Consider the following 22,989-nt stretch of genomic DNA (forward strand, 5'->3'; position numbering starts at 1 on the left):
AAGGCCTTCAATCAGGACAACTAAGATACAAGGACTAAGAAGGTGTCCAAGGATAGCCTAAAATACATTGTTACTTGGGCTAAACAAGGAGATTCCATCTAAAAAAACAACAACAGAACCCCCCCCCAAAAAAAAGATGTTGGGGGAAAAACTATGATTAGTCACAAAAACTACACTTCCTCTCAGGAGACTAGAACTTACATGTAAAACAAACAAAGAGACAAACCAACCACAGCACTGGAAAATTTCTAAAACTCTTTTCAAAACATTGCCCAAATCAGAATACCACTGTATAAAACCATCAAGTAAAAGCAATGCCTGTTAGACATGGTAGCACGCATCTGTAATGCCAGCACAGCAGAGGTAGAGGCAGGGTGATCAGGAATTCAAGGTTGTTCTTGGTCAGGTTAGGCCACATGAGAGACCCTGTCTGCAAAAATAATAGAGTTTTGAGATATAATTCACTATGGAAGAGCACTTCCTGCATATGCACTAAGGTCTGAGTTTGGATCCCAACACCCATGTCAGGCCTGGCTGAGGGAAGTGAGCAGATAGAAGTTTACTGGGCTTGCTGGCCATCAACGTAGCTCTGATTCCATGAGAGACCCTATCTCAAGGGAATAAGGCAGAAGACTGACACTGCAGGACACCTGACATCCTATAGACCTATACACATATGTATACACATGTATACACCACACACATTAGACAGACCTACCTGCCTACTGACAGACTGACCTACACTGCCAATACCAGTAAGTTAATACATGTCTGTGCCCTGAGTCAGATAAATTACAATAAAACAGTCAAAATCTATGGAATAATAAATGTTCAGGATTGACCAGAATCATGTAAGCAACACCATAGCATTTCATATTTGATCTGCAATGTAAATAAGGTCTTAAAATTTTACGAGTGAAAAACATCTGGCCAAAGTACAGCCCAATATTCCAACCCTGAATTTGTAGGGAATATACTGTAGGTCAGAGAAAATTCTAAGTGTCTACGTGTTTAAAAGCCATTGACAGACTTCTGAAGTCAATCTGGAACCCCTACCTGGGAGTTATAATCAGCATTAGAGTAATGTCCCCTCGAAATGTCCTACTTGTTTCATGGACAGAACTCTTTCCAGAAGAAAAATCAATTTCATCTCTAATTTCAAATCCTAGCTGTTCCAAAAGTTCTGAAATAGTTCTAATTGTTAAGTACAAGTCTGGTGTCATCACAAGTTTTAGAATGATTTAACAAAATGTATTTTGTTACAAACAGGAGAAATACAGCTGGGCACAGTGGCACAAACTGCTCATTCCAACACAGGAAGCAGAAGGAGGCAGATCTCTATGACTTCAAGGCTAGCTTGGTCTTTATAGTGAGTGGGAGGGAAGGATAAAAGAAGGGAGGAAGAGAGAGAGAAGGAGGAAGGAATGTAAGTATAATGAGAAATAAAATGGAGAACTGGGAACAATAATCAAAACAGAAAAAAAGTGGTGTTACTCAGAAATCGCTTTGCCAAATAAAATAAGAAATTTGTATCTATCTTCCCAGTTTTTAAACCTGCTTCTGAAGCCACCATTCCCCTACAGTCATTCAAAGTAGTCAAATGCTGCAGAGCCAAGCATGCACAAAGCATCAGTATAAGTTCCAGGGACATTCTCTATTTTTTTTATTACCATTTATTGGTGACAAGGAAAGACTAAGTTTCCTTACATTACATGGGTGAAAAGGTCCGGCTAAACTTAGAGTGGGGGCAGAGCTGCGCTCGGAATCACAATGCTTTCTACCAGGTCAGGGGACCTTCCTGCCACTATGCACATCAGCACAGCACCAGGAAACCTGTCACCCTCCCCTACTTGGAGGTTGGGATTAACTGTGTTGGGCCCTCCAGGGACACCAGCCTGTAGTCTTCTGGGCCCACAGGTGATGTCCTGTAGTGTGGTAAAAAAAAAAAAAAAAGCTACATCCTCAAGAGACACTCCCATTGACAATTTCTGTTAAAATCAGTAAAGGTCAGGGCTGGAAAATAAGCAAATATTTTAGGAATGATCTTAGATTGATCATTCTTTATTTTTTAATATGTAATTTTTATTTTATGTACATTGGCATTTTGCCTGCATGTGTGTCCATGTGAGGGTGTCGGAAGCCCTGGAACTGGAGTCACAGACAGGTGTGAGCCACCATGTGGGTGCTGGGTCCTCCAGAAGAGTACTTCTTAACTGCTAAGCCATCTCTCCAGCACCCACCCCCATTTTGTATTTTTAAAAGCCATGTATACTATCCCTCTGTGACGCATTTTTTTTTCTGAGTAGGAAAATTATTGTCAAGCCTAAATCTGCAATTCCATTGCTTTTAGAAATGTGGACTGTGCGCAAGGTCAAAATTCTATACTGAAGGGAAAATATGCTAAAGGAGAAGAAAAGCCAGGTTTTACCCTTGGGACTCTGAACCATTAAGCAATTGTTGAAGTAGCTCTCTATTGGAGCTTGACCTTAATTGAGAGTCTTAAGCTTGGTCTCAGAAACCATTAATCATTACCCTTAAATAGTAAACAAAGGGAAATTTCATAATCAGGGTGGTGTGTCTGTAAAGACTATAAAAGAGCTCCTCGTCGGCTCTTCATCAGACCTCACCTGTTCCTGTCTGACTCTGGCAGCACTCACTGACAGCAAGCAGGTCAGGGTGATCTTAACATGCCTCTCTAGCTTGTGCGGACCCTGGGGGTGGAACCTAGGGCTTCCAATAGGCTAAGCAAGCACTCTACTAACATCTGTGTTCCCTAGCCCCTAACCTGACTGCTTTAAAATACACTGGAAACCACTAATGCTGTTCCGACCTGTCTCTTCTCCTCTCCCTTTCCCTTATTTTCCCCCTTGTCTTTCCCAAGAGGGTAGGGGGATCGGGAAAACCTTGTTGCCAACACTTGGTATAAGAACTCCATTTCAGCTTTTGTGGTAAATCTTATTTTCTTCCCAAATTACAGCACAGAAAAATGAGCGCTAAGAAATCTCCCGAAGAAATGAAGAGCATTTTTCAAAAATATGCAGCCAAAGAAGGCGATCCAAACCAGCTGTCCAAGGAGGAGCTGAAGCTGCTGATTCAGTCAGAGTTCCCCAGCCTCCTGAAGGTGAGTGTACACCTGGGCAGCCAATGGCAGCCGCCTCTCTCTGGTACTAGGAGAGGGGGGTAGATGAGGGCTGAGGGCTGCCTCTGGAACCCCTGTGGGGACAAGGCCACAGAGAATCCAGGGCCTAGCAAAGACTAAACAGGCACAGGCATCCTATCACTGAGCTACAGCCACAATCCAAGGAACTTTTCTGTTTGGTACACACACACACACACACACACACACACACACACACACACACACACACACAGAGAGAGAGAGAGAGAGAGAGAGAGAGAGAGAGAGAGAGAGAGAGAGAGCTGAAAATATAACATAATCTAGTGTTTCCTAACTTTTTATTTAATTTTTTACTTATTCACTTTACATCCTGCTCACTGTCCCCATCTTGGTCACCCCCTCCCACAATCCTTCCCCATCCCCATCCCCCTCCCCTTCTCTTCTGAGCAGGTGGAGCCCTCTCTGGGTATCCCCCCTATCCTAGCACTTCAAGCCTCTGCAAGGCTGGGCGCTTCCTCTCCCACTGAGGTCAGACATGACAGCCCAGCTACAAGAACATATCCTACATACAGGCAACAGCTTTTGGGATAGCCCCTGCTCCAGCAAGCTGCACATCTGCTACATATGTGAACAGAAACATTTCCTAATTTTCTAATAATTCAAAATAACATTATGTGTGTGCTGCTGGGACTTAAACTCAAGACCTCAGATATGTTTGTGGACATTTATTGCACAGTAGAGTATATATACTTAACACTACTGAAGTGTCCATATAAAAATGGTAAGATGAGGATTGGAAAGATTTGGTTCCCAGGCTACTGACACCATCTGTAACTCTGATTTCAGGGAATCCAATGACCTCTTCTGGCTTTTATGGGCAACAGACATACATATTCATATATGCATACAAAACACACATACTCGTAAATTTTTCTTTAAATTTTTAAAAATAAATCTTTTAAAAACTGGTTACCTGATAAACTGTTAGAAATTTATCATTTTTGAAACAGGGTCTATGTAGCCCAATCTGGCCTAAAACTCACTGTGCAGTCCAAGCTAACCTCAAACTCAATGCAATCCCCCTGCTTCAGCCTTCAAAGTAGTTGGGATTACAGGTTTGAGCTATCAGGTCCAGTTTGAAGAAGTTTTTAAAGATAAAGATATCTAGGCCTCATAAAATCCATCAAAATGCAGATCATAACTATTAAATAATAATAAATGTGCTGCATAGTGTTCAAATTTTGTAAAGAACCAGGGTGGAAAGATGGTTCAGTGGTTAAGAACACAGGATGTGCTTTCCAAAAGACCTGGATTCAGATCCTAGCACTCATGTCAGGTAACTCACAACTACCTGTAGCTCCAGAGGCTATGATTCCATTTAATGGCCTCTGAGAGCAACTGCACTGCCATGTACATGCCCACACACAGGCACACACATATATAAGAAAGTATTCGTAAATACTTTCTAAAGTACTGTAGTGCACACATCTAATCTCAGGACTCTGGAGTCAGTGACAGGCAGACCTCTGCTGAGTTCAGGATGAGTGTGATCATAGTGGATTTCAGGCCAGCCAGGGCTACACAGTGAGACTCTGTCTCAAAGATAAAGAAAAGAAAGGCAGAGCCCAGTAATGTGACATAAGAGCACGGTTCCAGCTGAAGCTGGTTCCACCACACCTACCATCAGTGGCAGTGACTGAAACCAAGGCTGCCGCCTTCTGGGAAGGAAAAGCCAGTGCCTCTAACTTCAGAGATGTGCTGCAGTATCCTATCTAAATTTTCTTCCTTCCTCTACCCCATTCTTTCTGTCTGGAAGCAGGCTTCAAGTACTCTAGACAATCTCTTTAAAGAGCTGGATAAGAACGGTGATGGAGAAGTTAGCTATGAAGAATTCGAAGTTTTCTTCAAAAAGTTATCACAATGAAGCCAGAAGAAGGAGCTCCGACACCACCTACTGATTGAATCCTATCCAATCCCAAAGATCTAGCTGTGAGAGCAAGATACTGTTAATAAAGCAAATTCTGAGACATGTCTCTCTTGTGAAGTACTGACTCTTGATTACTTAGATTTCAGAGGAATCTTAGTCTGATGTGCCTATTTGATTTGTCTGAAATTTCCTTTGTTTTACATTCATTTATTTATGTGGTGTATGTATTGCACACATGTACATATGAGCAAGTACATGCACCAGCAGCTCATAGTACATGTGTGGAGGTCAGAAGACAACATGGAGAGAAGGTTCTCTCTCCTACCATGTGGGAGTGGGGGCCAAACTCTGGTGGTCAGACTTGGTGCAAAGTACCATTTCCTTCCTGAGCCATTTTCTGGCTGCTTCATCTACTTTCAAGATTAAAAAGACAAGTCATCAGACCTTAATTAAACTCAGTAAGTCATACACACCAAAATATGGCATGAGAGTAAGAAGGGGGCTTATTGGAAAGAGGATAAATTTGGTCAGGAGAAAAAAAAGGGAATGAAAAAGACTAAAAATTATCATATGCATGCATAAAGCCATCGAAGAATTTTTTTATTTTAAAAGTAAAATATTTTAAAGGTATATTGCCACGTATGGTGGCTCATGCTTGTCTTCTCAGCATTAGACAGTTGGAGGCAGGAGGATTGAGTTCAAGGTCAAACCCAGTTCTATAGAGTTTTCTCATAAAGCGCTGGGCTACATGACACTGTGTCACACACACACACATGTGTGCACACACACACACACACACACACACACAAATGTTGTTGCTGGGTTGGGGTTTTTTTTATTCATTTTTAAATTGTGTATTTGCCTGCCTGCGATATATCTGCACCTTTGTACCATGCCTGTGGAGGCCATAGTGGGCATCAGATTTCCTGAAATTGGAATTACACACAGAAACAAATGGCTTATAAGGGTGGGTGGAATTGACTCTGGGATCTCTATAAGAGCAGCAAGAAGTTCTGAGCCATCTCTCCAGTCCCTTACAAAACAACTTTTTAAAATGGAATACATGTGGATGGCATAAATTAGTATATATATATATATATATATATATATATATGACAGTAGAAAGGGAACATGTTGGGAGTGGTAAGGTTCTTGGGAGAGCTGGAGAGTGGGTATGTGGGGAGGATATAAAGACAAACTTGGTGGAGAAAGAAGTCAGCCAGAGACAGAGGAGCCACAAACTTCTGCAACACCTTGAAGAGTCTTGATCAACTATACACAGTGTATGATCTGACATTGCTCTTGACATACTGGGGAGACAACGCAATAGGACCCAAGACCAGGGCAGTGACTCTGTCCTGTCTTCACAGAAATCTCCATAGAGGATTGCACCCTCCTCTACAGGTTCATGGACAGGCAAGTCAGTTTCTGCCAAACAATACAGATTGCATCCCAATTTGCCTTGAGTACATAAATATACCCTAATTGGCTAAAAAAAACTATAAATAAGCTCATGTGATAAACAATAAAGTTAAATCTGCACTCTGATGCTGGTCTCTGGAGTCTGAATCCCGGGTACCAGGGGCTCCAACTTCGCTTATCCCCAACACTTCCTGGTCCCTGGTCGCACAGGTATGATCAAGACACAATGCCATATACATACACAAAATGTGTATGAGTTGTCAAATGATAGGTGTTTGTTTTTTGTTTTTTGTTTTTTTTTTACTTTTAAACATGGGGCTAAAGATAGCTCAGGAATTAAGCGCTATCTTTATCTGCTCTTGTAGAGGACCCAGTTTGGGTTCCCAGCATCCATATGGTGGCTCACAACCAACTGTGACTCCAGTTCCAGGTGCTCCAACACTCTCTTCTCATGTCTGTGGGTACCAGGCACACATGGGAACACACATGGGAACACACATGGGAACACACATGGGAACACACACACACACACACACACACACACATATACATATATATATATATATATAATTAAAAAGAAAAATAAAAGTTAGAGAGATTGTTCAGCAGTTAAGAGCTTAAGAGCACTGGCTGTCCTTCCAGACAACTGGGTTTGAATTCCCAGCACCCACATGGAGGCTCCTAACAGCCCGAAACCCCAATCGTAGAGAATCTGCTGGAATCTTTGGGCACTAGACACACAATAGTGAACAGAGACATATACATGCAGGCAAAACATCCATAGACATAAAACAAAGTAAAAACAAAATTTTAATGTTTCTTTTTTTTTTTTTCCGGAGCTGGGGACCGAACCCAGGGCCTTGCGCTTGCTAGGCAAACGCTCTACCACTGAGCTAAATCCCCAACCCCCTTTTGATGTTTCTTTTTTTAAAAAAAAACAAAATTTTAAAATAATAAACACAAAAATTAGAGGAAAACGAATCCAGGATACTTCTACAATGGTGCCAAAGAATATAAAAATTCTATCAAGGAATTGGACGGAATGCTGGAGAGGCAGACGTAGATCTCTGGGACTCACCGGCTGGCCAGCCTAGCCTACTTGGTGACACCTGTCTTCTGGCCCCCACAGGCATGTCTGAGAATGTAGTGCATGCGCACACCCAAGTGTAAATTGGCTATGTCCATCACTTCAGCTGCAGTCATATCCCTAGTAGCCTTGAGGTGACCAGTGAACCCCACACCTAGTTTGTGCAGAGACTAGATAGAAAGACACAAGCTAGACAAGCTCATCTCTGGGGAGTTTAGTGGCAAGTGTCTTTACCCTGGAAACCCAAATTTGTATAAAGATCTGTTAGCAGCACACAGCATGGGTGGCCACAAAGCACCAGACACAAAATGAGTAGGTCTTAATGACTTGGAGAGGACAAGGGGAAATATATTCAAATATGCTTGGATATGTGTTAAAATATCCAATCTCAGCTGATGGTGCACACATTAAATCCCAGCAGTTAAAAGGTGAAGGTGGGAGGATCTAGAGGTCAAGTGAAGCTACACAGAGAACAAAACAAAACATAACAAAAAACAAGTGACGTGCACACTAGAAATTAACATGCCGTCTGCTTCCTGAGAGAGCAATTCGACTAGATGCCTTCTGCTCATACCTCCTGCTCACTTTCATGCCTTCCTGACAGGATGGAATGTCCCTCTCACACTGTAAAGCACCATATAGACGTAATGTTGCTTCTTGTCAGGTATTAGTCACAACACAAAGAAAAAATAACCGAGACAACTACACATTAGGAAGGGACTGGGCAAGACAAAGGCAGGGATAAGAGAGCCACTTCTCACTTGGTACAAAAAGTATGACAAAGGGGCTGATGGGATGGCTCAGCAGGTCAAAGCTGTTAAATCTGATGCCCTGAGTTTGACCCCCAGGACTCACATAAGAGAAACTAACTTCTACAAGACATCCTATGACCTTCCCCAATGTCATGGGATACCTGTGGGGGCATACACACAGATGCACACACAAAATAGATAAAGGTTTAAAAACTATACTCCCCAAATACAAGAGAATGATTTTTAATTGCTGAACTGGTCTTCGTAGTAAGCCCCTCTGCCCTCCCTCCTTCTAACAGTCAGAAAACAAACTATCTTAACCTTGAGAGTATACTTGTGATTTCGGGGGAAAGAATGTGGTTACGGAAGTTTCCCCAATAATCAGACATCATTGAGAGCTGTGTTGTGTATTCAAGAAATTAAGCAGCAAGAGGAAACACTTGCTGCCAAGTCTGATAAGATGACTTCAACAGTCCAGGATACTGTGGTAAAGGGAAGGAACTGACTCCTGCCTCCCACACACATCAATGCAGTAAGAAGATAGACAGCAAAGTAGGTGGGTAGGTACATTGACTGGTCGTGGGCTGATTGACTGATAGAAAATGAAGCAGAAGAAAAAAGAAAAAAAAACAAAGAAAGCAAACAACAGTCAAAAAATAAAAGAGGCACGTCCTTATCATCTCTCATCTCAGAATTTGAAAGATTGGAGCCAGAGCATCAGGAGTCCAAGGTCATCCTTGGCTACATAGCAAGTTAGAGGCCAGCCTAGGTATATGATACTCTGTCCCAAAAGCCAAACAAAAAATTAATTAAGCAACCAGGCTGGGGTGGTGCATACCTTTAACCCCAGCACTTATGAGGCAGAGGCAGGGGATCTCTGAGTTTGAGGCCAGCCTGGTCTACAGAACAAGTTCCAGGACAGCAAGGACTAAACAGAGAAACCCAGTTTCAAAAAAACAGAGAGAGAGAGAGAGAGAGAGAGAGAGAGAGAGAGAGAGAGAGAGAGAGAGAGAACAGAGAGAGACAGAAAGACAGACAGAGAGAGAAAAAGAGACAGACAGAGACAAAGAAAGCACATCCTTAAGTGTGGAGTACTAGGAAGAGGCATGAGGATCTGTTAATTTGAGGCCACCCTGGTTTATAGACCAAGTTCCAAGAGAGCAAGGACTACACAGAAAAACCCTGGCTTGAAAAGCCAATAAGCAAACAAACAAACGTGCAAGCATAAAAGCATGAGATTCAAGCATAAAAAATTAAGCATAAAGAAAGGTGACAGGCTGGAGAGATGGCTCAGCAGTTAAGAGCACTGACTGCTCTTCCAGAGGTCCTGAGTTCAAATCCAGACAACCATATGGTGTCTCACAACCATTTGTAATGAGATCTGATGTCCTCTGCTGGTGTGTCTGATATACTTATGTATAAAAAATAAATCTTAAAAAAAGTGACTTCTAATCCTTCCATCAAGAACTAGAGCAGAATGTCTGGGTATGTAGTTGTGCTAGCTAGTTTAATGTCAACTTGTTGTGCTAGCTAGTTTAATGTCAACTTGACACAAGCTAGAATAATTTGGGAGCAGAAAACCCAATTGAGAAAATGTCTGCACTACACCCCTACGGAACATTTTCTTATGTAGTTGTTGATGTTGGAGGGCCCAGACAATTGTGAGTGGCTATGCCTAGGCAGGTCCTGAGTTGTTTAAAAAAGCAGGCTAAGCAAGCCATGGGGAACAAGCCAGTAAGGGGCAATTCACTTCTGCAACCTCTGCTTCAGTTCCTGCCTCCAGTTCCTACCTTGAGTTCCTGCCCTAACTTCCCTGGATGATAGACTAGTTGAAATAACCCCATCATCCCAAACCCACCCCCACCCATTGCTTTTGGTAATGGTGTTTTATCACAGCCATGGTAGAGTATTTATGTATCTGGAGGACAGAACACTAAGCATTTCATGTGGTAGGAGAGACACTTGCAACACTGAGCCCCACCCACAGCCCTGATACTGTGAATCTAATTTCACCATCAAGTTTCTTATAGGCTAGTGGTTTGTAAAAGGCATTCTTTTCTTTGCTTCGGAAGTACAGGTTCTCCATGGTTTGTTTCTGAGACTGTGAGCACCAGGTATGGACACTGTAGACAGTCTACTAAGCATAGACTGTGAGATGAGGTTTCTCTCTTTTGTTCAGTATGCTGTGCTACTAGATTTCGTTCCTGGGATAAGCAATTATCAGTCATGATCCTGACACAGTCTAACTCAGGAGCCTTGACTGTCCTGTAGCTCATTATGTAGATCGGGCTACTCTCAAACTTGGCATAAATCCTTTTACCCAGTTCTAGGATTATTGATATGCACCACCACACCAGCTAAATTATGCTCTAATGCATAATTCAGCACTCCAGAGGCAGAGGAGGTATTTGGATTGCTGAGTTCGAGGCCAGCCTTGGTCTACAAAGCAAGTTCCAGGACAGCCAGGGCCACACAGAGAAACCCTGTCTCAAACAAAAGTTCCAGTATTTGTTTAAGATTTTGACAGCTTTGTTCCTGTCCTACTTTTCCTCATGCTGTGACAAAATACCCCAACAATTCAACTTAAGGGTTTTTTCTGGTTCACAATTCCAAAGTATGGCCCATCACTGAAAGGAAATCCTAGAAGCTAGAATCTGAGGCAGTAGTTCACATTGCATTCACAATCAGGAAGCCGAGAGCTATGCAGGTCATTATTCAGCTTGCTTTCTCCACTTTATTCAGTCTGAAACCACAGCCTGTGGAATGGTGCCATCCACAAGGTGGGTCCTCCATCTTTAATTAACCTACTCTAGATAACCAATCTTTCACAGACACTATCTATCAACAGCTAAATAATCCCTCACTGCTGTTGCCTGGTGATTGGCCTCTACCTGATTTCAAGTCCTGCCAAGTTGACAATAGGAATCATCACAACTCCAAGGCAACAGCTGTCTGTGGTTCCAAGTTTATTATTTATGTGCCTAGGCCAGGAGAGCTCCCACTTTAGCCTATGTCCTAGATGTCAATTAGCCCCTCGCTGAGGAAACATGCTATTTCAGCTCCGAATATCTAAAGCAAAAGATGACCATGGTGGCTCGTGCCTGTGATCTGAGCACTTAGGAAGTAGAGAAAAGAGGACCAAGAGGTCATCATTCTCAGATATGTAGCATGTTTGAACCAGCCCGGCAGTACACATGAGACCCCGTTTCAAAGAAGAGGAGAGGAGGATGGAACACGGTTCATCCTAAAGTGTTTGCCTGTCATGACCAAACTATGGGTTCGATCCTGAGAATCACCAAAAATAAAGTGAGAATGTATTAATCTAAATATACCAAACAGCTACTATGGTCAAAGAATTATGAAAGATACTAACTTCCAGACTGGGGTTCTAAATATGTCTGTGATAAGCAAGAAAAGGCTGAATAGGGAAAGCAGCGCTTCCATTGGGTCTTGTACCTAGTGCCCTGATGCGTTGAGAGGGGTGTACACTTAAGAACATTTAAACCTGAGAAAAGCAGCAGGATGGTTCATTGGACAAGCGCACTTGCTACACAAGCCTAACAACCTTAGCTCAATCCCCCAACCCCACGTAAAGATGGAATGGAAATCAACCCCACGAAGCTGTCTTCTGGGCTCTATATGCAAACAGTGGTGCATGCACATATAATATAAAAGGGGACAGAGAAAGAAGAGAACAAACCCTAGGCAAACACTTCATGACCAATGTACAAGACTGTTCCAGAATTGCACATGCTTTGCCTTTGCCAGGTATGAGGGATAAAGAGGGTATCCTGACTTCAGGTCATGAAAATTCTTGTGTACTATACTAAGTAGCCAATCTAAATTCAGAAAGAAGAAAAAATGGTGCCAAGAGTCACAGACTAACTAGGGTTGTAACTCAGTGGCAGAGAACCTGCCTCACAAACATGATGGCCTATGTTCCTTTCCCAGTACTGCTAAAAAAAAAAAAAGGCAGGAAGGGAGGGAAGGACGGAGGGAGGGAGGGAGGGAGGGAGGGAGGGAGGGAGGGAGGGAGGGAGGGAGGGAGGGAGGGAGGACAAAGTAAAATGGGTATGCTTTACGATGAGGTAGGCACACTCTGCAAGGGTATAGCAGACACAGGACTTTGATAAAGCAGATATTTTCTATGACTACTAGATATACTAGCATGGGAAAATTGTTTCAAGTTTGACCTTCAAAAAGGATAAAAATGAAGTAAGGCAGAGTGACTCACACCTGTAATCCCAGCATTCAAGAGGCAAGGCAAAAGGATTGTTGTAGATTCAGAACCGGTACATAGTGACCTTATCTCAAAAAATGGGAGGGGTGAGTATACCTGAAAGGTCTTCTTGACCTCTCTTCCTATGCTGACCTGATTCCCACGTCACCAAAGTTCATCTACATCCCCCCCCCCCCAATCAATACTGCCAGGACCGTTTGAGCCATGAAATTCTGATGCTCACTAGGTTGTAGACTCCACCAAAGCAAGACACATGCCCCCCCCCTCTCTCTCTCTCTCTCACACACACACACACACACACACACACACACACGTAATTGAATTCAAGCACAGCCACACCCGACTACAATCTCAGCACTTGAAAGATGGACGCACGAGGATCAGTAATTCAGGCTCATCCTTAGCTGAATATTGAATTCAAGACCAGCCAAAGATACATAAGACCCCCATCTCAAAATACAAACAACTATAGAATAATTAAAACTTGTTAAAAGAGTAGGTCTCAAATATTTTTACCAAACTCACTGAACTACATGGCTAATGGATGCTAGCATGATTTTAGTAATTATCGCATAATGTATATGTACACCAAAACTCACTTTGTTTGGTTGTTAAATACAATTTTGTGTGTTCTTTTTAAAAGGGACCCTTTTTTTCTTCCAGTCATGATGGTCCCTGCCTAAGGTATCTTTCCCTGTGCCCTATCCCTGACCCCTTTACAGAGTCCGCTCTCTGAAAGAGGCCAGGACAATTTGGAGTGAGTGCCCATTAGTGAGTTTTAAGAGTAATCCACAATGTTAACAATAAATGACTGACTCCATGAATGCTTTAAAGCTAAAGTATTCATCAGGCTTTTGTACCTTGAGCTCAGTAGGAAATGCCTTAGAAATAAGTATTTCAACCACTTGATTTTCTTAATAGAAATGACTGAATGTCGGTGGGAGGAGATACTTTGGAAAGGGCACTGTTTGGGGCTATCCACTTTAGAGTCCCAAATGCAGCACTGCAAATGAACTACCAACACAATTTCACTTGCAGGCTTCCTGAGGACTTGAGAGATCTGTGTATTAGCTACTTTTCTTGTTGTAACAACATGCTTGACAAAAGCAACTTAAGGAAAAAGGGTTGTTTTTTAGTTTCTTTTTTTTTTTTTTTGAGAGCACAGTCCATCATGAAGAGGAGGAAAGTAGGATGATGGGGCTGACCGCTGACGATGTGGTGCCAGTGTGAGGTACATGTTCTAAAAGCAAATCAAATGCCCAAGTAATACAAGTTGCCCAAAAGTTTACTCTGGAGTAGATTCCCTTGGTGCTTGTCTGTCTGTCTGTCTGTCTGTCTGTCTGTCTGTCTGTCTGTCTGAGACAGAGTCTCATATAGTCCAAGCCAGCCTCAAACTCCTGATCGTCCTGTCTCTATTTCCAAAGTGCGGGGATGTGGTCTTTTGGGAGATTTATTATTGTTTGGCTGGCTCGTTGCAGTCTTGTTCTTGTTTTTACTTTTTTTTCTCTTAATTTGCATAGCATCAAATGTTGGTGAAAAATAAGTCAAAGGAAATACCTCAAATGGGCTTCAACTGAAGGTAGAAAAAATGTAATGCATTCATTATGTTTAATGCATAACATAAATTACCCTTCACAGGAACCAGCTTTTAACTGTAACTATTTCATGAATCAGATGTCAAATTATTTTTAACTCTGAAACTTCCTAGTTTAGAAAGAGATAATTGAAGGCATAACTATGATAAAGAACTCCAATCAGAATATTATCAAATACAACAACCTTGAATGTCCATTTGCATCTTGTTAAAACATTTCTAGCCATCCCATGAGTGATTCAGCAGTAGAATTCTAACCTGGGGCTGGACAGGTGGTTCAGAAGCTAAGAACAGTTGCTGCTCTTGCAATGGATCCAGGTTTAGTTCCCAACACCCACCTGGCTGCTTACCATTATCTGCAATTCCAGTTTCAGGGGATCTAATACCCTCTTCTGGCCCACCAGGGTACCAGGCATACCCACTGTGCACAGACATACATGCAGTTAAGACACTCATACACATAAAAATAATAAAATGATGTATAGGAAAAACACTTCTAATCCCCCACTTTTCTTTAGATTTTTGAAATATGTGTATTTCTGTACATCTGTGTCTATGGCATGTACAGGTGCCCACAGAGGACAGAAGAAATAGTTAGATCTCCTGGAGCTGGAGTTAATAGACAGTTGTGAGGTGCCTAAAATGGGTGCTGGAAATGAAATTTGGGCCCTCTAGAAGAACAGGAAGCAGTGCTGATCAATCTCTCCCACCCCTTCCCTACTTTCTTTCACCAATACCACCAACTGAGTGTCCAAATATGTTTTGAAGTCAGCACATGCATTCTGCTTTCATGTTATATTTTAAATGAATTCACATTTCACTTGGTCTTAATAATGTTTTATTATGTTTTATGTATTTTGTGTGCATGGATGCATGTGCTACAGTGAGGATGGACATCAAAAGCATCCTTCAAGAATCTGTCCTCTCCTTCCACTATGTGGCTTCTAAGCATCAAACAGATCATCATGCTTGGTGGCAAGTGCTTTTCTCTGCTACACCATCCCATTACTATTCCAGTTTTGTTTGTTTTTATTTTTTGTCTTGTTTTGAGGCAGGGTCTCACTATATGATGGAGGATAGCCTAGAACATACTCGACAGGCCTCCAGCTCACTATCCTCTTATCTCTGCCTTCTTAGTGCTGGGATTACCGGCATAATTCCAACAATACCATCATGGCTAGATTACAGGAAGATTCCTCTTCTCCACTGATTTATAAAATAAGAAACAGGAAAAGCAGAGCCTCCAGTGGGAGAAGGGATCCTGAATCCAGAACCTGAGTTTGTATGGAGAGCTGAATTTTTTATGTTGGGGGTTCCCTTTCTTCCTCAGAATCAGCTGGTATGGGCTACTGTGGAAGATCAGATAATGCAAACAAAGAAAAGAAAGCTGACTGGCTCCCACTACACAAGTCCCACCCAACCTCTCCCAGGAGATTTGAGAGTCCCACCAAAAAGGCTACCAAGTCTTTGTCTCGTAGAGGAAAAAGAATCAAGAAGTCAACCATCTTAAATGTTTGAGTGAAAAGTACCTTAATTTACCTAAAGCTCCTTTTCCTGACTGTCAGCCCATCAGGGAGCTCTCTGATACCTTGGCCCTCAGATGGATCATAGAATTAAAGTCAGCTATGTTCCTGAGAAGCCTCCTCTAAATGCAGCTGAGACAACTTTAAAGCAGAAAAGAGACCAGAGTTGCTACAGATTCAGAAGTATTCTGCAACACTACAAAGTGTTCTATTAGATCTTGTGGATAAATCAGGTTTGAAATAGCTTATAACGAATTTTTGCTCTCTTTTCTGGGTACCCTTGGACGCAGCATATACTGTAGCCCTTACAGAAAAATCTATTTCTCTTTTTACCTGTGCCTGTTAAGAACCTATTCTGAATAATAATATCTGTGGCGATTTTGTAGGCAATCATATCACTCTTCATGCATGCCAAATAGGTAGGGAGGTCATGACGACCAAAGAAATGAAACAGATTGTAGCAGCAAACAGCTCATAAGAGAGTCTCCTTGTTTCCAACATGTTTGCTTTCTTCAGCTAGAAGAGCAAGAATGACCATGCCCACTAAGTAATTGCTATCTACCCAAGTAAAGTCACTCCTCAGGCACTGTGGTTTGGGCTGTATTATGATTCCATCCCCCTTTAATAAGACTTTTCAGCCATCAGCACAACTGCTGGTTCTTAAGGATATTTTTCTCCGGCAAAGTGATCTCAGCACATAAAAACATTCAATAGCAATTAGGTTTTATTGTTCTCATCTCACTTATGTGTATAGGAGCCATTGAAATGTAAAATGCACACATCCTCTGACTTAGCAATTTCCCTTCTATGGATTCATCCCACAGATGTGCTTATGTGTGGATGCAGAACATATTGGTACATGGAGGTCAAAATGTAGAGTGACTTCCGGTTACAAAAATAAAGCGCACAACCTAAATACAAGACTATGAACACAATACGATGCATGCAATAAATCCCCTCATGCGCACAGTGCACACAGCTAGGCAAGCCATAAAACGTCCTTACACAATGATAGGTGATCGGTACAACCGTGATCAGTATAAGGTAGGAACAGTGTCTCAAGGAAGCTAGCTAAAGCGGCTGTGAGTGTGGCCCAGTAGTTAATACACACACACACACACAGGAGAGAGAGAGAGAGAGAGAGAGAGAGAGAGAGAGAGAGAGAGAGAGAGAGCGAGCGCGAGCATGCGTCCCTCAACTAATAATAGCACAAAACAAAGGTAGTTGCCTCTGTGGAAGACAAGTAAAGCAAAATGAGACTAATGCAATCCCTTTATACCTTTTCTATAGCCTTAACTTTTTTATCCTGTGCGTCAATTATTCTTTAATGTCTACACACATACGGAGTTAAAAAGCTGTCAGCCGAGACTTAACCTGGACAAAGCTATCTAATAGCGGCACCTACTGGTAAAATCCCTTCTTAACCCTAAGTAGCACCTGAAAAAGAAAAGCCATCGTTTTCCTGGCAGAGCCACTCACTGCGGCCATTACTCAGGAAATACACTTCTATTAAAGCCTCCTAAGGAATTTTTTGCTGATATGAGGCCTTCTGAGCACGAGGCTTCAAAGTACCATCTGGTCGGGAAGTAATGGTTTATTATGGTTTGAACTGAAAGCTATAAAACGGCATGAATATTTCTATATCCTTCCACGAGGTGATCTCCAGCACATAATGCCTCAAGTTAAGAAAAAAAAATCAGGAAAGAAATGAGAAAAATATAGTATGATGTATCTTAAAAGAAGAGAAGTTACAGATGAACAGGCATATTTGTTTATATTTTTAATTAATTCTAAGATTTATTTTTATCTATGTATATGAGTCTTTTGCCTGCATGTATATAAGTGTACTATGTCTATACGGTGTGCACAAAGGCCAGAGGAGAGGTCAGATCCCCTGGAACTGGAGCTGTAGGTGTTTGTGAGCTGCTATGGAAGTGTGGGGAACTGAACCCAGGTCCTCTGCAAGAACAGGTGCTCTTAACTGCTGAATCATCTCTCCAGACCCTACTTATATTGTTTAAAATGGAAAGCTGGGGCTAACAAGATGGCCTGGTAGATAAGGATGCTTGCCACCAAGCTAATGATCAGAATTCTGCCCCCCGAGACTTGGATGGTGGAAGGAGAGAACCAAATCCCATCAAAGTTGTCTCTACTACAGCATGCCCATGAACTGGGACACATATACACGGACATACACTTAAACGGAATGTCATTTTTAATGGAATGAACAAAGGAAAAAAAAAGAACAAATAGTTGCTATAAAGGAGGAGTGTTATGATTCAAGTATGAAATGCACAGCACAGGTCCCTGTTGTTTATGTGTTTGAACACTTGTTCCCAGCTACAGTGCTATTTAGGAAAGCTGAGGAGACTTTTGGACAAGGGGTTTAGTTGGCAGATGGATGCTGGACTGTTTAATATGGAATGAGGGTTAATAGACCAGCTCTGCTTGGCACTTGTTATTGTCAGCCTACAGCATAAGACAAAGTACCTCATGCTCCCACCAGCATGGAGAAGAATCAGTCCCACCCACATGTCTTCTCTATTGTGAATATATATATATATATATATATATATATATATATATATATATATATCCTCAAACTGTGAGGCAAATTAAACCATTCAGAAGTAGCTAACTCTGTCGTGTGCTTTCCTAGCATTCACAAAGCCCTGGGGTTTCATTCCCCAATAAAGGAGAAGTGGGGATACATACCTGGAATCCCAGCACTTGGGAGGTAACAGCCAAAGAATCAGAATCCTTACTCACATGAGACCCTGTCTTAATTTTAAAAACAAACAAACCAACACTCTTCCCATAAGCTGCTACAGTTGAGATTAATCACATCAGAGAGATGAGAAAAGTAAGGAGTATAAAGGAGTAAGATAGAACTAGATTCCTCTAAACCAGTGACTTTGATTTAATTATATGTCTATGTGTAGGTATGTACATGAGAGCAGGTCAGAGACGTTGGAAAATCTGGAGCTGGAGTTAGAGGTGGTTCTGAGCTGCCTGCTGGGGCTGCTGAGATCCAAACTTAAGGCCCTCTGCAAGACCAGTACACATTTTTGAAACAGGATCCTGGTTGTTCTGGAGCTCACTATGTAGATCAGGCTAGCCTCAAGTCACAGAGATCCACCTGCCTCTGTCTCCCAAGAGCTGAGATAAAAGCATGTGCCACTATACCCAGCCTGCAGCACGCATTCTTAACTGCTGAGCCTTCGTTTAAGCCCAAAGTCAGTTATTCTTAATGAAAACACTTCTACCCCTGCCCTCCCTCCAAGGAACATTTGCTAATATCTGGAGGAAATTTTAGTGCCATAATTAAAGATAGAACTAGTGACATCTAGCACCTCACACATGACAAAATAATAATAATAATAATAATAATAATAATAATAATAATAATAATAATAAACCATCTAGCCTAAAATGTCAGTAAAAAGAAACTTACATCTATAATATACAGAGAACTCCTACAACTGAATGGTAGTATTACAAACAACCAAACTAAAATGGACCAAAAAGGTGAATAGACATTTTTCCAAAGAAAGAACAAAAGTAGCCATTACATGCATGAAAGATATCCAAAAATTATTAGCTATGGGGCAGGATGAGGTGCAACTCAAAGCCCAGAAGAGATGCTACTTCACTTCCACTGGGCTTGCTGTGAGGACAGACACAAACAGTAACAAGCACTCCAGAGAATGCAGAAACTGAGACCCTCACTCACAGAATTTTGTTGTGTATGTTGTTGTCCCTTTGGCAAACAGTCTAGTGGTTCTTCACTAGACTAAGAATAGTTATCACATGACCCAGGAATTCCACTCCTAGGTGAAATGAAAACATGTCCATACCAAAAATAAATAAAAGAAAACATACCCATACATGAATGTTCACAGAAACATTTATTCACAATAGAGAAAAGGTAGAAACAACCAAAATGTCCATAAGTAGAGGAATAGATGGAAAAAAGCACATGCTCTCATGAGAGAACAGTAATTAACCACAATAAGAAATGAATTAGGGGGGTTGGGGATTTAGCTCAGTGGTAGAGCGCTTGCCTAGCAAGCGCAAGGCCCTGGGTTCAGTCCTCAGTTCCGGAAAAAAAAAAAGAAATGAATTAGTGAACCATGCTACAACATACACATTGAAAGTGTTATGCCAGTCAGAGAGTGGTGGCACATGCCTTTAGTCCCAGCACTTGGAGGCAGAGGCAGGCAGATCTCTGAATTGGAGGCCAGCCTGGTCTACAAAGTAAGTTTCAGGACAGCCAGGGCATAGAGAAACCATGTCTGAGAGAGAGAGAGACACAGAGAGAGAGACAGAGACAGAGACACAGAGACAGAGACAGAGACACAGAGAGAGAGAGACAGACAGAGACAGAGAGACAGAGACCAAATGAAAGAAAACAGTCACAAAAGGTCACATAGTAGAGGGTTCCATTTATACGAATTAACTACAGTCAGCAAATCTGGACAGAGAAAGTAGAACAGTCACTTAGAAAGGGATTGGGGATGTTGATGTCTGCTAAAGCATGGGCTTTCCTTCCTATTTCTTGAGACAGGGTCTCGTGTAGCTGAGGTTGGCTTTGATCTAACCACACAGCTGAGGAGGACCTTGAAGTTCTCATCATCCTGCCTCCTTCTCCTCTTCCTGAGAGCCAAGCTTACACACATGCACAGCCAAGCCTAGGTTACCCACTGCTGGAGATGGAACCCAGGGGTTTGTATACACCAAACAACCATTCTACCAACTGAGCTGCATCCCGAGCCTTGGATTTTCTTTTGAAAGTAATGAAGTGACCCAAAATTGATTGCCACGCTAGTGACAGAGAGCTGTAAAAAATGCTAAAGCACATTGAATGAGACATTTCAAGTAGCCAAATCTGTAAGATGTTAAGAACAACATAATCAGGACAGGCAAGATGGCTCAGCAGGTAAAAGCACTCAAGCTTAACAGTCTGGGTTTGATCCCTGGTTTCCACATCGTAGAAGAAGCAATTCCTGCAAGTTGTCCTCTGACCCCCACATACAGGCATGCTGTGGCACATGCACCTACACACATGTGTGAGCACACACACAAACAAACCAAATAAATAAAATCTAAATTCTTTTAAAAGCCACACAGAGAGAACGAGCATGGCAGCTCTTACCTGTGAACCCCAACTTGAGAGGCTATGGTTAGAGAACTGCTGTGAGTCTGAGACCAGTCTGGACTACATAGTGAGCTCTAGCTAAGTCTAGGAGAGGGGGAGAACACATCTAAAACAAAACAAGGGCCTATGAGGCAGCTCAATAGATTAAAAACGCCTGTCACACAAGCCTGACAACCTGAGTTTGTTTTCCAGAACAGAGAGTAACAGAAGAAAACCAACAACTGCAAACAGTCCATATGGTACACACACACACACACACACACACACACACACACACACACACACACACACACACACACAAATAAATATTTTTAAAAAACAACAAAGAAGATATTAGATAAGTGTGTTTGGCAGCAGGGATGTAGCTGGATATACACAGATCAGGCAGCTGATGATCATGCAAGCCAAAGGCCAATACTAAGCATGAAAGGCAAGCTCTGTTAATGAGTGTGGCAAGAAAGCAAAGGTCCAGAAATACAGCCTTCCTAAAATAACTGGTTCAACTCTTCATTGTTTTTGTTGAGGTCCCAGAGGGAAGACCGTAAGAGGGACATCTAAAAATTGGGAATATTCATAAAATAAACCCTGAAAAGTACTACTTCACTTGTCCAAATTTGAAACTCTTAAGTGTGGGAGGAACTGGAATGACATGGGACAAACAAATGAGGTAGCATGCAATAAAGTGGAAGGAGAACCTTCATGGACCAGCCAAGGTTCCTGATTTTTTTAACACTTCTGGTGGTGCCTGCTTTTAATCCCAGCACTTGAAAGACAAAGGCAGAGATCTCGGAGTTCAAGGCCAGACAGGTCTGCATATCAAGTTCCAAGCAACCAGGACTACAGAATGAGATCCTATCTTAAAGAAATGAAACCAAAACCATTTCTTTTTTATTTGTGTGCACACATACATGTATGCTGACAAAGCCCAGAAGAAAGTGTCGATCCCTAGAACTGGAGTTATAGGTGGCTATGAGATGCCTAATGTGGGTGCTGGGAACCAAACTTGGGTCCTCGGGAAGAATTGCAAGCGCTCTTAGCCACTGGGCCATCTCTTTAGCCCCATGACTATCTTGACAGATGAGGACCAGAATCCCAATGGTTGTTACTTTTGTTTTAGAAAGATAGATGGCCACCAAAGTGGAAAATAGTCAGACTGGGGACAAGTCTAGAGATGGGACAGCTCATTTATTTATATTAGCTGTTATAAATTGTTGTCAAGTCAATTTAATCTTTTTCTAAACATTAAGCTTGAAAGCTATTGCAAAGACAAATCAGGCTGGACTGTGTTTCTTCAAAGCACAGCTGGCAAGATAGACTAGTGAGAAAAAAAGCAGTTTGAAGCAAAACTAATGGGTAATAATAAGTTCATATATCATTTTCAAAGTTCTAGCACTGTTAGGAGAAAATAATAGTTACCCCTTAGGGATTTAGGCAAGAACTGAAACAGAATACAATAATTAGACCCAGAAAAATGACCAAGCCACTTACCAATGGGACTGGAGTGTTTGGATCAAATTCTGTAGAATTAGCATCTAAGGACAAAAAAAAAGTTTAGTGATTTACCAATATTCCTGATACAGTCTTGTTTTTAAATAAATGGTGCTTAGCAAACCTTGGACTCACCTTTCAAGTTCAGGCAGTTTCTTGCAAACTCAATCACTGCCAGTTGCATCCCAAGGCAAATTCCTATTAAGAGAAGCACACGATCATGTTTTGCATCTAGAAACACTTTGCATTCAGGTGTTTCCCTGCAGTCTCTTAGAATGCAAACCTCAAGAGTGGAATACTTCCTAATTTGTTTCCTGCAATCCCCTTGACACCTAGAATAGTTCCCGAAAGTGCAGCAAGTAACAGGGCTTAAAACTTTAAAGGAGGGCTGGAGAGATGGCTCAGTGGTTAAGAGCACTGACTGCTCTTCCAGGGGTCCTGAGTTCAATTCCCAGCAACCACATGGTGGCTTACGACCATCTGTAATGAGATCTGATGCCTTCTTCTGGCATGTCTGAAGATAGCCATGTATACATGTATGTATATATATATATATATATATATATATATATATGTGTGTGTGTGTGTGTGTGTGTGTGTATACACATACATATAGCTATATATATTTATATATAGTGTTTATTATATATATATGTATATATAATAAATCTTTAAAAAAA

At 41.7% G+C, this 22,989-nt stretch overlaps 2 protein-coding genes across 8 annotated transcripts in view; one reads left to right on the forward strand and one right to left on the reverse strand.

Annotated features, from left to right (window-relative positions):
- The window catches only part of Ctps2 (CTP synthase 2), a 140,508-nt gene that overhangs the window by 57,062 nt on the left and 60,457 nt on the right, over positions 1 to 22,989 (reverse strand). For all 6 annotated transcript variants that reach the window (NM_001034998.2, XM_087600622.1, XM_087600623.1 and 3 more), the window contains exons 12-13: positions 22,445 to 22,507; positions 22,310 to 22,353 (exon numbers count right to left, since the gene is read on the reverse strand). In NM_001034998.2, coding sequence (NP_001030170.1) covers positions 22,310 to 22,353; positions 22,445 to 22,507 — 107 coding nt within the window. The remainder of the gene's footprint in view (positions 1 to 22,309; positions 22,354 to 22,444; positions 22,508 to 22,989) is intronic.
- S100g (S100 calcium binding protein G) lies at positions 2,588 to 5,151 on the forward strand. Of its 2 annotated transcripts, none has more exons than XM_087599031.1 (3): positions 2,588 to 2,670; positions 2,978 to 3,121; positions 4,935 to 5,151. In XM_087599031.1, exons 2-3 carry the CDS (start codon positions 2,987 to 2,989, stop codon positions 5,040 to 5,042), a joined length of 243 nt encoding a protein of 80 aa, XP_087455157.1. In that variant the 5' UTR covers positions 2,588 to 2,670; positions 2,978 to 2,986; the 3' UTR covers positions 5,043 to 5,151. The 2 variants fall into 2 exon arrangements, with proteins under 2 accessions (XP_087455157.1, NP_036653.1); NM_012521.2 differs by having other exon boundaries at positions 2,619 to 2,670; positions 4,938 to 5,146.

Source organism: Rattus norvegicus, chromosome X (assembly GCF_021556685.1).
Source record: "Rattus norvegicus strain SHRSP/BbbUtx chromosome X, alternate assembly SHRSP_T2T, whole genome shotgun sequence".
NCBI classification, from domain to species: Eukaryota; Metazoa; Chordata; class Mammalia; order Rodentia; family Muridae; genus Rattus; species Rattus norvegicus.